The sequence below is a fragment of the Phyllostomus hastatus genome, unplaced genomic scaffold (genome assembly GCF_019186645.2).
Source record: "Phyllostomus hastatus isolate PE091 unplaced genomic scaffold, TTU_PhHast_1.1 phas_scaffold_1066, whole genome shotgun sequence".
In the NCBI taxonomy this organism is placed as follows: domain Eukaryota; kingdom Metazoa; phylum Chordata; class Mammalia; order Chiroptera; family Phyllostomidae; genus Phyllostomus; species Phyllostomus hastatus.
In genome coordinates this window covers 25,686,626-25,703,510 of record NW_025334004.1, presented here as the reverse complement: position 1 = coordinate 25,703,510, position 16,885 = coordinate 25,686,626, and the positions used below count along the sequence as shown (strand labels likewise).

At 41.0% G+C, this 16,885-nt stretch overlaps 1 protein-coding gene across 1 annotated transcript in view; it reads left to right on the top strand.

The window, feature by feature from the left end:
• PDZD8 (PDZ domain containing 8) overlaps positions 1 to 16,885 on the top strand; it is a 65,747-nt gene that overhangs the window by 41,965 nt on the left and 6,897 nt on the right. The window contains exon 4 of the mRNA XM_045853744.1: positions 15,514 to 15,676. Coding sequence (XP_045709700.1) covers positions 15,514 to 15,676 — 163 coding nt within the window. The remainder of the gene's footprint in view (positions 1 to 15,513; positions 15,677 to 16,885) is intronic.

The window sequence follows — 16,885 nt, the reverse complement described above, 5'->3', positions numbered from 1 at the left end:
ATGGGCAGGGTTTAAAGTGGGTTTGGGGACAGCTGTGTCTCCCATTTCTAAGCATGTTGATTTACATTGATAACTGGGTTGTACTAGACAAGTAGGCAGTTACATTCGAAAGCTGTTTTATGTGAACAGTGTGCTGTATACCGGAGGAGATAAGGTTTTATTAGTCATTGTAAATAAGACTACCTCAGCATAATTCATTATTATTTCTTTAAAGGTCATCAAGTGATTCTCAGTGTGGACAGATGGCTTGTTTTCTAAATAAATGATATGTGAATTTTCTTTCATAAACTGAGCAACACTGAAAATGTTGAAAGTCTTAGTAGGAAACCATTGAGCATAAGGCAGTGGGTATCACGAAGCAGAGTTTTCATTTTTGTGATATTTCATTTATGAAATTAAAGGAAACTTGCATATTCTAACAATCTGCAGTTTCTCTAAGATAAAAATGATACATGTTTGGAAATTGACACGAGCTATATATTTTTTACCCAGTTAAAGAAAACTTTGGAAAGCCGTGGTGAGAATTGCCAAAGTGAACCGTAGCCTCACTCCTCAGAGACCACTGTTACCTCCCTAGACGGCCTTTATAAACACAAGCGCACACACTGTCCACGGGGCGTGTTTTTGGTTCTGTCTCCACATGCACGGGCCCTTGTTTTTGTGTCTGCATGGTGTTCTGTTGTGCACCATAACTTCCTCGCCAATGTTTATGTTTAAAGAAATCCATAATGTCAGCGTGTGTGCATTCGTGCACATTTATTAAGTCATGGTTCAGCACACTTTTTATCTATGTACTTATTTGCCACACTTTTTATACGAAATATTTTAGATTTTGTGGGCCAGACAGCCGCTGTCACAATCACTCGGCTCTGCGCTGTTAGCATCTAAGGCAGCTCGACACAACAGATAAACAGAGGGGGTGTTTTCCACAAAACTTCTTCAGAAACAGCCCAAGGCTGTGGTTTGCTGACCCCTGACCTAAGTGACTCCTTGGTCAAGGATTTTGCAAAAATAATTGGTACACATTTTAAAGTTGCATTCCAGCTAGAATAAAGTCTTTAGAGTAGCTAATAGTACTATATCAGTATGAATTTTCTGACTTTGATGATTGTGTTGTGGTTGTATAAGCAATGTCCTTTTTAGGAAATCACACTTAAATATTTAGGGGTAAGGTGGCATCACGTCTGAAACTTATTTTTCAAATGGTTCAGAGCACAATGCAGAGAGAGAGGAGGATAAACAAATATAACAAAATGTTAAACAATTGGGAAATCCAGATTCAAGATAAATGGAAATCCTTTGTCGTTTTTGCAACTTTTCTATGTGTTTGAAATTATTTCAGGATAAAAAGTTATGAAAAAACAAATACACAGTCTGCCCCTAAGGCTCTCACATTTCTGAGGAAGATGTAAATCACTGTGCAGACGTACAGTGACAGTGTGTGGAGCTGAGGGCTGACTTGGTGATTCAGAGTCAGAGCTGTTTCTTTCTGACAAAGGAATTAAAAAGGGGGAGCGTTCCACTCTCTTGTTTCCATAACAACTTCAGATTCTTCATATTTTTAGAGGTTTTTATTTCACTGGAATGGTTGTATAAAATTTAAATTAGTTTCAAATCAAAACATTGGAGACTTCAATCAGATATTAAAGAGAGAGGGAGAAGGAGATACCCAAGTCTATTATTACAAGGTAACCACATGGATGCGATTCCTTTCCCAGCAGCCATTGCACCTGGGCAGAGGATAATTTTTGTTAGGCCTCTCTCTCAGGTCAGCTGTGTTTGTCTAGTGGACTTCACCGTTGCCATGTATTTCCGTGCCTTTGTCGGCTCCAGGTGAGGCGAGCAGGGGATGCAGTCCTGGTTTACTGCCCTGTTGCTTTAGAGACCGGGCAGTCGGACGGCCACGCAGGCATTCGGTTTCAAAGACAGAGAGGCCTCCCTTGTGTCTTCACCCCCGCGAGCACTCTTCCTAACCCACCCGAGGGGAGAGAACGGGAGCGCCTGGGTTGTGCTAGACGTTCATGCCCGTAGTTGCGTTTAACCTGACAGCAACCCAGCGTGGTGGATGGCAGTATCTCCTTTTCACAGATGAGACTCGGGGAGGCGGACTCATCGGGCCCGAGACTGCACAAAACTAGTAAACGTTAGCGCCAGAATTTAAACCCAGCACTAGCTGCGTGGAGGCCATCCCAGACACTGCACTTTGTCTGCAAAAGAGAATTTCCAATCGGCCGTGATGCCGAGGAGAGGCTGACCTCAGTGTTGTGTTTCGTTGTCTTACTGTCCTCTAAGAGGTGATTACTGAAAGTTGAGGCATTCTCCCGACAAAATGTTTACATGTAAACTTCCTGTGAGAGAATTCAAGATTTATTTAATAGGTACTCTTTAAATATGTCCCTATGAGACCTCTTTTAAAAAAACATAATTCTCTTCATCATTTGGGACAGGGGTGTGAAAGTAGCACTTCTCTTTACCTGACAGATTCTCTTCATTTATCCTGCGTACGAGTTTAAGAGCTGTTCTGATTTAAACCTTTAGGAATTAAACTTTACTGACAGGTCTTTGAAAAGTTCTGTGGGGGCTGACAGTGATTTCTCTACCAAAGAATAGACCATATGTCTGTTTCAAGAGCTGTACTTTCTGGGGGGAGGGAAACGGGGTCGTGGGCATCCAAATGCTGAGACCTCTTTGCCGATAAGGGCGAGTTTCAAAGAAGGTAACTAATAAATATAGTACTGTATTTCCTTTTTTCTGTTAGAGTGATGGGCCTAAATGGAAGATGATTGAGAATGTAGCTGAGTCTGTGGAAGCAAAAATGCATACCCAGCAGTTGCAGGTGCCATGAAATGTTTCGGTTTGCATCTTCTGTGCCGTTACAGCTGCTGTACTTAAAAGTAGGTTAAATTGGCCCTGGCTGGCGTAGCTCAGTGGATTAAGTGCAGGCTGCAAACCAAGGTGTCGCAGGTTTGATTCCCAGTCAGGGTACATGCCTGGGTTGCAGGCCAAAACCCCCAGCAATCGCACATTGATGTGTGTGTGTCTCTCTCTCTCTCCCTTCCCTCTCTAAAAAATAAATAAATAAAATCTTCTTTTAAAAAAGGTAGGTTAAATTGATACAGACTGACCCTTCTGAGACTCAATTTTTCTTTTTTTATAAGTGTTTAGTTTTTCATTATAGAACTTAGAAATTGTTTTATTAACATTTCAGAATTATAATTTTTGAATTTTTATGAGTTTATTTTAGCCAAACTGATGTGCTAGGAAGCGATCTTAAATGCTCTGTGAATTATAATTTATTGAAATGTGTTTAGCAGAAATTGAGTAGTAATAGTACTCTAGTTCTAACTCATTCCCTTCAGAACTGAGCTAAGTGTTATCTTCACACTCGAGTGTGTGTGCAGGGGAGAGAGAGGAAGGAAGAGAGGAGGAGCAGGGGAGAAAATGGATACGAACAAGCACGCACACTCCCTGGCCAGTGTTTAGCATGGCACTAATGGAGTTAGTAGGATCATCAGCTATGGTTCTGACTTTTAAAGGTGATGGATGGTGGCCCTGGCTGGGTAGCTCAGATGGTTAGAGCATCGTCCTGATGCACCAGGGTCGCAGGTTCAATCCCTGGTCAGGGCATGTGCAAGAATCAACCAGTGGATGCACAAACAAGTGGAACTACAGATTAACGTCTCTTTCTCGCTCTCTCTAAAAATCAATCAGTAAATAAAATTATTTTTAAAAAACTAAAGGTGATGGATGGTAATATTAGGTCTTCAACAGCCTTGTTGCTACTTCTGACTGAGATGGACAGTGAGCGGTTGGTCCCCAGCCCGGCATGAGTTTGTGCCCCGTAACCGTAATCGGATGGACCCGTATCTGGTGTTCGGTGAGGTGGCCTGACAGTTACGTCTCCTAACACATCTGTGCTGAGCGTGTTGTTCGCAGCAGCTCCCCTGGCAGCAGCTCAGTGACGTATTGAATATAAAAGCTCCAGTTTTAGAGATCTTGACCCCTCAATTGTAATTCAGGGTTTGAGGATAAGTCTTTACTTTTATGCACTAGTCCAGCGATTTTCAACCTTTTTCACCTCATGGCACACATAAACTAATTACTAAAATTCTGTGACACACCAAAAAATATGTTTTGCTTATTTGACCAAAGGAAAAAAAGGGATAATTTTGATTCATTCACACTGGGTGGCTATTGTTGTGTTGGCTGTTTTCATTTTTTTATTTGACACTCTAAGGGAAAAGAGGTCAGTGCCCCTGACCAGATGGCCAGGTTTTGCATGTTTTAAAAATTCTTGCAGCACACCGGTTGGAACCGCTGCCTTTGTCATAGTTGCCTGGGTCCTCAGTGTTCAGAATTCAGCTCTACATCCCAGACCCAGCCACGTGAAGGTGACTTGTACAATGGCCCATCAAAAATGATGATTTTTAGTCACCTTCTAGAAATCCTTAGCATTAGAGGTCTATTTTGACAAATGAAACTGTATTCTATTTGCATGAACACAGCAACCAAATTTTGTAAATCCAAGTGGCCTTCTGACAGAAATATTTGGATGGTGAATTAATAAAATAGTTTTTGAAGATCATTTTGTAAATTTGAGTAATCCCGGAATATCCAGGGATTTGGTGGGCATAAATAGATAGGTCTACTTTCAGGTATGTGTTCTTGAAAACTTCAGTTTATGAGCTAATTGTTTTCAGAACCTCGTTACTAGCCACTCTCATTCTGCCCCTCAGAGGATCTTTGCCCGGCCAGAGGGCCCTTCAGCAAGAATGCCAAGCTTTTCTGGGGTGATAGGAGTGAGGAAGCCAGGACAAGAACCCCAGGTGCTTGGTGGCGGTCGTTGAGAAGGAGGGGGAAGCAGGCCAGTTCTCTGCACCTGTGAGAGCGCAGGTGAAGCCAGACAGCCGCCTGGTCCTGCCGAGAGGCCTGGAGGAGGAGGAGAGGGCAGAGGCGGTGGCAGGAACGGGGAGTCCCCGCACAGACTGTGTCTGTGTGGGGTCCTTAGCCACTCCACGGAAACCTGTGTCACAGCTGGAAGAGTGCGGGTTTTCAGTGTTTTAAAAACACTGTCACTGTTCTCTGAGTCTGGGTTATACACATATGTTCTTTGGCCGATCCTTTCACCTTTCATCCAGTCCCCGCCCCGCCTGTTTATGCAGACAGCGCAAGGCTGGAGATTCGGTGGTAGTCGCTGAGCACTGCGAGTAGGAAATGCCCTGCCAAAAATGGTTCGTGATGGGGGTTGAACTTCAGGGCTCCCCTCTGCCGAAGTCAGATCCTGTTTGTCACTTAGCCGTCTCGTGTTGCTGTGTTCCTCAAAAAAGAAAGCCCCCAAGGACGCTCTTCTGTTATTCCAGGCCATCACTGCCCTGAAGTCAGTCCTGGGCCACCTCCCAAGAGCTGTGTTAGTGCAGTTCCTCTCCGCCCTTTAACCTTGTTGTCCTGGGCCCTCTGGGGGCCGGCTTGGGGCCCTCACCCACTGCACTGGGAAAGGAAGGAAGGGAGAAAGAGAACCAGGTCTCCGTCTGCCCACAGAGATGGGAAAGTAGTAGTCGGGGACTCTCCCCGCCATGTCCTGGCCCTGCAGCGGGGCGACAGCCAGGCCGGCCGGCCGGGCTCGGCCGAGCTTGCCCGGGGTGGGGAGCCGGTGCTCGTGCTGCCCATGTCTGGCCTGCTTCTGCGCTGCTCACCGCCGTTTCCCCACGACGTTCAGGCATGCAGAAGTGGGGTGCTGTGTCTTTCAGGGCTCCCCATTTGGGGTCAGTCTGGGCAAATACATGTATCCACGGGGAATGTCTGTTTGCAGACCCCTGGGTTTCTGCTTTACGCACACAGAGTTGGTTTAAGTGTCCAGCGCTCGGGCTCTGGGAATGTGGGGAGCGTGGCGTGGCCTGTGGAAGAGCAGCGCCCAGCGGTTCACAGACACGTGCATCTTCATGGAACGTTTTTGTGAGTGCTATGTTGTACATCGGACTTTGAAATAATTTGAAACCTTTTTAAACATTTGATTTTTTCTTTTTTTAGGGAAAATATTCCTTTTACACTGATATTCATGAAGTTTTTTTTTAAGGAGACTTGAATGGATCAATGTATATGAAATATTATTTGCATTCAAGTTTTCAGTCACATTATAGCATTAATTGACAAATTATACATACCTCCCTAACCCTTCCCCACTACTCTACCAAAGTAGTCTTCGTGCTGTCTTTTTCAGAAACTTATTTAACGAAAGAACACTCCCAAGTGCACCTGGTCACAGTAATTTCAGGTCCTTTACTTAGTGATCCTTTTACTCTTTGTTGCATTTTTGTTTTTTTGCCCAATGCTATAAGCTTGTGTCAGAGAGAACAGTTTGTAAAAGAGTTACATTGATGTGTTACTAAAATATATCCTTTTTGTCGATTGTATAAAATTATATCCATGTTAGGAAGGGATTTAAAAGTCAATGTTGTTTTTCCCCCAGGTGAAAATAAGGCATCCCAGCTGGGTCAAAGAAAGGCTACAAGGGACGTCGGAGTGTGAGAGCTCTCAACGGCTCTCTCGGTGTTTTTACTAAATTGCTCTCCACAAGACAGATGCATATACTAAGCTGGAAGTTTTTAACCTGCGCCTGACAGTATTGGGGAAGTTAAATGCAGGCTGTTCAAAATCCTGTGTGTATTGACTCGTGGCTCAGGCCCTGTAATTGCTGTTTAGTTAGTATGTGTCAGAAATTCTTCACGATTGATTACTTTTTATGTATGTTGTATAAAAAAGTACTAGAAAGAGTATTTCTACTTCAATTTTGGTTTCAACAAAAGTCAGGCCAGTTGACACCAGCTAAGGCACAGAGGAAACACTTTACATCCTTTATAATGAATTCTACATTTACCGTGTATTTGTAGTGTTCTGTTTTGATAAACACAGCACTTTCAGCATAGTGAGATATTGTATGTAACAGTCTCTAATGTGTGCCTGGTAAGCTAGAACCTGTTTGAAACAGGTACCCAAAGAAAAGGGGTACTTATTCTGAAGATGGTAGTTTCCTGACAGTGGGCGTCAGGGCTGCTGTTCGCGGTTGCGTGGGTTAGCGCTGCGTAGCCTTTAGCAGGATTGCAGCCAGGCCTTTGAAACAAACCAGAACCAGAGACAGAACCACCGCCAGGCCTCTCTCTCCTGTCTGCTCCTGGCTGTTCCTGCACTCTGTTCTCACGCTGCAGACTGCCTTTCTCCACTTCCCAGTTCGTGAGAGGGTACCCAGGTGCCTGCAGCTACATTTATCTCTGTTCCATTCAAGGAATCTCTGAATCCAGATCCCCACCATGTAGAAAGGAAGTCTGATGGGCCCAGCTTGGGTCGGGTGTATGTCCCTGGACCATCTAATGAGGCAGAGCGGTGGAACCATGTCCCATAAGCAGGGGGGAGCCATGCTGAGGATTGGAGGGGGAGAGCTTGGCAAACATTAGCGTAGGTGTTGAGTAAGTATTACCAGTTTCGTTTCTTTTATAAAATATCAGCATGTCACAAAGTACAAGTTTAAAGAATATGTTATCGCAAATAGATATTAATAGATGTTTGCAAACTCTATACATTTATTGCAGGATAACATATTAAAGGACTTTTTCTCTGTTAGATCATCAGAGTAGGCAGGATTCTGATAAGTTTTGTGAAAGGCTTCTGTCCTAATCGTGATAGGAAGTTTCTCTCCTGTTAGATTTCAACTGATGTCATCATGATGGTTTTCATTTTGGGATGTGCCCTGAACTCTTGTCTCCATCTCGTTGCTTTAACAATGTTGCCACGGCCTGGGAATGGTAGCCTCCTACTCCCTCCCACACCCATTTCCCCAGCCCCAAGAATATCTGTTCCAAGTCTGCTCACGCTTTAATACAGAACCTGAACGTCGCCCCTGCAGAGGAAGCCTTCCCCAGACCGCTCGCCCAGAGGCAGTCTTCACTCCCCCGCATTCCCATCGCCCCGTGTCCGTGCATGTCTGTGGCACGTCAAGCTTCAGCCTTAGGATATCGTTTAGATACTCCCTGAAACGGTGCTAATATTTGGATACTGCCCACGATGCCTTCAGCCCTCTGATGAAGGTAGGATCTCATGGTATGAGCAGTCTCAGAATCCTGGAGTTTCTGTAGTTTATATAGCCACCTATTTGGATTTGAAGGACTTGGCCTAAAACTTCCAGGCCAGTTCCACGGATGTAGCCAGATGACTGTTTCAAAGGGGAGGGGTGTTGTGATTCCATTTATTACCTTTCCTGCGGCAGAAATCTTAATCCTCATTTGGGACACAGAAGAACCGGGTTTTCCTTACTCTGTAACAGAAACGGAGAAGGCAGACATTCACTGTCTACGAAGATTTCAAGTGAAAAGTTCCAGAGATGTTAACTTTTCCTTAATCGTAGCTTACCTTTCAGAGCAGGGGAGCACCCAGATTTTGGTAGAACCTAAAAGTATCTAGTTGGCTTCTTTAGAGAAAGGAAGTTACTGCATGATTGTCGGGATTGACCGAAAGCCTCCCATCCACAATCTGTACCTGTATTTGTTACCACGGACATTTTGCCACCGCTTTTATCCCCCCACCCTGTTTCTTTTTAAACAAAGACTTCATGATCAGCACCCCAAAGGACAAGATAGTATTTCATGTTCATTCTTTCATTACTGTGCTCTTATCTGTCCATAAGGAATGCAGTGTTTCTCTTCCTGCTCTTCCCTTTATGGCCCCTTCTTTTTCCTTTCGTTTGACAAGTCTTTACTCTGCTGCACCGGGGAAGCTTTCTAAAGGGATGGAAACTTACAATTTTGTAAAAAAGTGGGTATTTACCACCATCAGTGTAATCTCTACTCTTCGGAGGTGAAGACCGTGCTTGAGCTCATTATTCTCCTAGGGGGTTGAACTGGCTGTTTTTCTGTTACTAAATACTGACATTATTACCACCTTCGTCTTTCCTAATAAGACAGTTGATTTTTGGCTTCTCAATCTTGATCCTGTGAAAGTAAATTAATGTTTGAATGACGTAAGATAGTTTAAATATTTTGTCTTTAATTGATGTCTGCTTCACATTTGCCTTATTTCTTTAGCTGTGCATGGAGTTCACTCAGAGCAGTCTGGTTTTGCCTTCCTTTTGTGCCCTCGTCTTGACTAGCAGTGCCCCGGCTTATTAATAATGATAACAGCAATAAATACTGAGCCTTTTCCCAGCTCCACATCTGAGATAGAACTTAACTATGCCGATTACTTTCAGAGAAGTTAACATTTGCCTAAAATTATAGGCAAGGATTGTTGTAGAAATCATAATTCACCCCTAAATATTTCAGTATGAACCTTCTAAAAATAGGACTTGTGCATAGTCATTGTCACATATAACAAAATTGATGTTTCCCTAATTTCACCTAATTTTCAGTTTGTATTAAAATGCTCCCAGTGTCCCTTAAATGTTTTTCTGTAGCTTTTTCCCTAAACTAGGATCTCATCAAAATTCATACATTACATTGGGTTGACTTTGTCTTTCTTAAAAATCTAAAGTAGTCCTTCTAACTTTGAGTGGAGTTTATAAAATGGTGATTTTTGTTTGTTTTAATCCTCACCAAAGGATTTTCTTTTAGTTGATTTTAGAGAGGGAGGGAGGGCAAGAGAGAGAGAAGCATCGATCTTTTGCCTCCTGTATGGGCGCAGACCGGGAATTGAACTTGAACCTTGTGGTGTACGGGACGATGCTCCAGCCAACTGGGCCACCCAGCCAGGGCATAAATGGGTGATTTTTCTAATATGATCATTCCTTCTACATTTATTAACTGGGTTATTTTTGGCAGGAGTGGAGATGGAGGTTAAAGAGAAACTTCCCTTCTACTGGGTGCTAAATAAATAATTTTATATGTAAATAAATGGATAAATTTAAGAGCTAAGTGCAGAAGCAGGACTTATATAAATCCTACATTTAAAGTGAAAATTATGCTGTTGAAAGAAAACAAAACACCCAAGAAGAACAAAAGGCTATATAAGACAAAATGTAATGATACCCAGATTTGCAAAAATAATGTTTATATAGTCATAATATAAACACTGCTCATTTTTTAGCCTTCAGAATCAGTCAGCCTTGACAGCTTACTTAGAGTTAGAACATAAATACAGCGGTCATCACCTTCAGCGGTAGAGGTTAGAAGGTAGGGTGTGCAGAGGAGAGGCGATGGGCAAGGACAGAAGTCTGACTCTCAGAGGGATGTTGTCCGTAGTCGATGAGATAAGACATAGGGGTATATGGGCATTAATTAAAGTTATAGGGAGATTGTGTAGAGGAACTAAAAACAGCGATGTGACTCCACTGTAATTTGGGGAAGGAGAATGGGCAAACGTCCTTATCCGTTATAGTAAGTCAGCAGGCTGTCTGAAATTCGGTACATTAAGAAATGCCGCGTTATCCAGAGGGGACAGTAAGGGTGATCCCTACGGCAGCTCAGAACAGAAGGCGTGGAAGGTGGTGGCTGTGTCCTCGCAGTGGAGGCGTGGGGCCGCGGAAGACGGTTGGCCTTCGTTGCATGTTCTTTCGTGCATTTTCTTTTATAATTACACGAAAGTATTTGATGACAGCTTAAAGGTTTATCTTTATGTTTTATTTAACAGCAAAATAAAAATGAGGGTTACATTTTCAAGTGTCTTTTTCTTTCAAACACAGTTTGTTCTTACTCCTGATCATTAATGTCTGGTGTATCCTGTACCTAGAGTCTAGCAATTCCTGTTATCTGTAGTTGAGAGTCCGTGTGCATTTGGTTGACGCAAGTCAAATGGAAAAACTGTCTGAATGTTGCTCTCCTTTCTGAGTGACTTAAGGGCCATTTAAATACATCCCAAGTTTTATTAAATTAAGTATATTAGAAAACTAAGGACTGTCTAATTACCAGTGATCTGTATTTTAAGTTTCTTAGACAAAAATGGCATATTCAAGGTTTTATTTTCGCTTTATTTTTAATAGTTTTATAAGGTATCATTTAAATACAATAAACTCACTAAATGTATAGTTGGTGAACTTCGCTAATTGGGTACAGTCCTGTAACCTTCACCCCAGTCAAGTTACAGAATACTTCTTCACCTTGACAACTTCACTGGTGCACTGGCCCTCAGTATTCAGCCCCAGCCCTAGTCCTTGGCACGCCCTAATCTTCCTGTCACTGTAATTTTGCCTTTTCTAGAATTGCATACAAAATGAATCATAGAGTATATCGTCTTTTCTGTTTGATTCCTTTCACTCAGCATAACTTTGAGACTTATCTGTGTTGTGTGTATTAAAATTTTATTTTTGTTGCTGAGTAGTATTAATAGTTCAAATATCAATTCACCAGCTGACCAATTCTTGATTGACCAATTAATTTATGAATGATGTTTTGTGAATATTTGCATTCAAGTCTTTGGACATATTTTCATTTCCCTTTGATAAAATACCTAAAAATAAGATTGTTAGGTCATATGGTAAGTGTATGCTTAACTTAAGAAGGTGTCGAATTTTTGCAAAGTAGCTGCACCATTTTATATTCCCACCAGCAATGCATGAGAGTTTCATTTACTTTGTTTACCTCATCAACACTCGATATTATCGGCCTTTAATTCCAGCCATTCTGGTATTACTACTATCCAGTAGTAGTAGTAGTAGTAGTAGTAGTAGTAGTAGTAGTAGTAGTAGTATCATCTCACTGTGGTTTTAATGTGTGTTTACTGTAATGACTAATTAAATGTTTTTAATGTGCTTATTGGCCATTCGTATGTATCTTTTTTTGTGAAGTGTCCATTCAAATATATTTTGGATATTTTTCCAAATCTTGTTAGTTTTTTTTGTTTAGTTTTAGGAGTTCTTATATACTCATGGATATTTTCAATCCATATTTGAACATTAGAATAATCTATCATTCTGCTTTCCTGTTTTGCATTTGTCTGGGTTTGGGAATTAGGGTAACATTGACCATAACTCGTGATTTCAGAAGTGTCCCTTCCTTCTCTGTTTCTCAAAGATTCCAGATAGGATTGTATTTCTTCCTTAAGAATTCACCAATGAAGCCAGCAATCTAGACCTGGAGGGGTTTTTTGGTTTTGGTTTTAGTTTTTTGTTTTCTGGGAAAGTTTGTGAATTTGATACATTTAATTGGTATAGGGGTATTCAAAATTTCTGCCTTTTGGGGTCAGTTTTCATTTATATATAATGTATCAATGATACATTATTGTCAAATGTATCAGCATAAAGTCGTGCATACATTTTTCGAATGTCTGTAGATTCTGTAGTAATACTCTCCTCTTATTTTGATTTCGGTGATATGTATCCTTTTTTTCTCTTCAGTCTAGCTTAGCAATGTATCAGTGTTATTGAATCATCAGGCTTATTAATTCATTGAATCAGCGTTCATGACTTTTCTGTTGTGTTTCTGTTTCGTTGATCTCTGCTCTTTATTCTCTCCTTCTACTTTGGGGTTTAGGAACAAAGATCACTAATGTTTTTGAAGATTTCATTTATGTTTAGAGACAGGGGGAGAGGGGAGAAAAAGAGGAAGAGGATGAGAAACATCGATGTGAGAGGGAAACATTGATTGGTTGCCTCTCCTAAGCGTCCCAACCAGGGACTGAACCAGCAATTCAGGCATGTGACCTTCCACTTTGCAGGACAACACCCAACCGAGCCACACCGGTCAGGGCCAAAGATAACTAATTTTAGATACATTTTCCTAACATCAGCATTTAAACCTATAAAGATGTCTCTTTTGACTTCTTCTTTGACCATGAATGATTTAGAAGTGTGTTGTTTTACTTTGCAGATATTTGATAGGGGTTTTTCTGATTATCTTATTGTTAATTGATTTCCAATTTAACTTCCATTCAGAGAACATACCTTGAACTTCAGACTTTTTCAGTTTATTGACCCTTGCTTTATGACCTAGCACATCTTGGGGAACTTTCCTCGTGCACTTGAAAAGCCAGTGTGTTCCTCCATGGTGAGGTGCAGTGTTCTGCAGACGTCACTGAAGTCGAGGCTGAGCATGCTCAGATAGCCTGTGTCTTCGCCTACCTTTTCTAGTCATACTGGTTGTTGGGAAAAGTATCGAAACAGGTTACATCTTTAGTGGCAGTTTTGGTAAACTAGTAATTGCAAGGGGAGGTACATACAGGAGCAGTAGTAACTTGTGGTCACAGGGTTCATGTCACCTGTTACCTTTGCCTTTGTATACATTTAAAATTTTCCAGAATAAAATCTTAAAAGCCACAATCTCTTGGGTAATGATGTTATATTTCAGGGAGTTAATGCCACTTGCTGCACTAGAAATAGAAAAAGTATTTAAAATTTCTATTTTTACCTCACGACTTAAAAGGTTCTATTTTGGCACGTGTTTTATAGTGCACGGTGTATCCAGTGGTCTTAAATATAATTTTAAAATACAGGTACATGTGTATGGGGGAGAATTGTGTCACGTGATGTGCTTTTTGTCTCTTGTTGTTTTTAAATAGTTTTACCCCAGTGAGAGATGGCAGTTTTGTTCCTAAAGTCACAGTATCATTTGGATGGTCTTGTAAACTGTACCTTAAATTTTATGTTAAAATAACAAAATGTTTGTGATACTCATTTCTAAATACTTTGTTTTGTCAGATTTTTAATTAAATGCTGTTTTTATATTCTAAAAATAAAAGAGGTAAAATGGTGTCTTAAGTTGTGTTCCCTGTATAAGTATGACATTAAGAGCATTTACTAATAATCAGTAGTAAAAATTAGGGAGGAAGGGAAGTAATTTTGTATTTTCCATTACTAATTATTCCTATTGAAAACCTTCTCTCTCTTCCATCTGAAATTGGGAAAGCAAAGGGAATCATATGATTGGCAGGCAGAAAATACATGGGCAACCGCATCACACAAAGCCCCATAGTAGCCTCAGCTCCCGTCTCAGCCCCACCCTCCCGCTCTGTTCTGCTTTAAGGGCAAAGTGAATCACACACATTGCAGATCCGAGTGTCAGCTTTTAAGTGTGTCCTCAGATTTGTGCAGGTTAGCTCTTTAATGGACTAGCTACCATTAGCTCTCTGATACTAGAACAATTTACATTCTTAATATTTGCTTTGGTACTTTGTATTAAGAATATATTTATGTTTGGGAAGTCGAGAGAATGTTCTTAGGGGCTTTTGTTAACTGGAAACACTTTTAACATTATAAAGTGGTTATTTAGACAAATTGTAGAGATTTAAGCACATAATGTTTTTTGGAAGGGTTTTTGTTTTTTATAAACTTTCAGGTCATCAAAAACTTGACTGCATTTCCCCATTTCTTGAGTATAATATGATTAAGATTCTCCTTAGTACAAAAACAAATTTATAAAATCTATGAACACTTCCATTAAAGAACAACTTCCAGTAAGGACTTTTTCACTCACCAACATCATTAGTAGAATTGAATTTCTCGCTTACACATGGGATTTTTATATTGAAGCAATATAGACAGTGACATATTTGGATATTAGCAAGTTGTTTGGCACAGTTCCTCATGAAGAATACAATGATATCTTGAACAGAACTAAGAAACTTAAGCTGACCGATAATACAATTAGGCTGATTTGTAACTGAGCTCAGTAAACACAGACTGCATTCTTGCCGTCTGGAGGGATGTGGCGCTCTCCCCTTTGATTCGAATGCAGACAGACAGCAGTATTGCTTCTTAAAGTCACAGACAATGTGAACCTGGGGTACATACTCCTGATAAATTGGATGCATTCATTTAGAAAACAAAATTATCTTTATGAATTAGAATAGGATATCTCATTAACAAGGTAACTCTTCATAAAACATAAATGTAAATGCTTTTCCTTTGCCCCCCTCCACAAAAAGAATATTTAACAGTACACCATAAGAAATGGAGGTTCCAAAGTATATCTAGCCCTGGCCGGGTGGTTCAGTTGGTTGGAGCATCGTCCTGTGCACCCAAAAGTTTGTTGATTTGACCCCCAATTAGGGTCCCTGTGGGAGGCAACCGATTGATGTTTCTCTCTCACATCGATGTCTCTCTCTCTCAAGAAAAAAATCAATAAACATGCCCTCTAGTGAGGATTAAAAAAAGTTAAAAGTATATTTAATGACATAAGAGATTTTTCCTATTATGTTTCCAAAAAGCAAGATTCAGAATTACATTCCTAGCGGGATCTCAACTTTGTGTTAAGATATATACATTAGAAAGTACAAAATAGTGACAGTGTAGGTCTAGATAGTACTACTAGAAGTGGTTTTCATTTTGCCTTTCTGTTTATTTCCAAATTTTCCACAGTGAGCATGTAATAAAACACAGCGAAGATAAGGAAATTATTTTTTAATGGCTTAGACTTGCAGTCATAGCGTGTGTTAATTTCTATTCATAATAAAGAGTTCCTTCCTGCTTTATTTGTTTATGATACTAGTCACCATGGTGCAAAAGTCAGCATCCGCTGTAGCGTTCTCAGTGTGTTAGTGTTTTCTCACTCTGCTGCTATGGCCCCACTGAATGTCTTCATTTCTTTCTCTTTATCAAAGGTTGAATTAATTAAGGGGAATATACAAAGTGTCGGGCTCACACTTCGCTTTGTCCAGTCCACCGATGGCTATGCCGGGCACGTCATCATTGAGACTGTGGCCCCGAACTCGCCTGCTGCGATTGCGGACCTCCAGAGGGGAGACCGGCTGATCGCCATTGGAGGTAACCGCGCTGCCGTGCGCTGTGCTGCACGTTTACGGAGAACGCAGGGGGCGGGGCGGGGGGGGGGCGTCCTCTTCATTTACTGCTGTAAGCACGTGCTCCTTTTTAGTGGAAAGAAAGTGATAACTTTTTTATAAATAAAAATCTAAAGGAATCCTTACAACGTAATTTAAAACACATGTGCCATAGACACTTAGGATAGCAAAGCCATAAAATAAACCTCACCTGTCACTTAATCGTTTAACATAAATATAGCAGTTACTCTTTCTCATCCCATCAAAAAACGCAATTCAGTATAAAATTTTTTTATAGTCACACATACTGTTTTGGTTTTACCTACAGGATAAAATTAACTTTTTTCTTATGTACTTTTTTTTAAAGGGTTTTATTTTCAGTTACACGAGTAGTAAATATCTATTACCAAAAATTAATAAACCTAAGCAATATAAATGTATGCAGAGTGGAAAAGTAGATCTAACATATATAAAATAATATTTATTGAGATAAGGGGCAGGTGTGATATATATTAATTTTTTATAGCTGTAATTCATTTATATGGGTCTGCAGTAATTTTTAAAATATTTAATAATGGGATTGATGACAGTTGAAATAAGATTAACAAAATGTTTGTTATATTTGGAACTCAGTAATGGAGTTTATTTTACTATTTCATCTACTTGTGCATATATTTGAAATGTCCCAAAAGAAAAGGAATTCCTGTTTGGCCAACCAGCGGCCGTCTAGGAGGCACAGCGGCCGTCTCCAAAGAGCTCCCGGTGGCCGGGGAAGCGCTGAGACGTGGGCAGGTGTTACATCACAGAGAACGGGTTTAGACTGAGTCGAAGTTTTTGCCTGCTGCAGATCGTTAGATGGGCGTATTTTTCATTCATGCACATGTCGAACTACAGTTTTGCCGGGACATACTGTGGTTAAAGGGAAGTAGTAGAAGTTAAGGCTGGGTGAACCATGAAGAGTCACGTTAGAAAGCTCTGGATTTCCGCGTGGTGAGTTTATAGGCCAAAGATGTTTGAGCGATACGTTGGATGACTCAGACAGGGAAGGTGCGGGTCAGGGGTCACAGCAAAGAGCTGTGTGTTCCTGCGGTCGAGGCCGGTGGTCTCGAGGAGCTGGAGAGGAGATGAAGACGGACTGGAACTTGGACAGTTGGCGGCTGAGAAGGGAGTCAGCTATCTCTGGGACCCGCAGCAG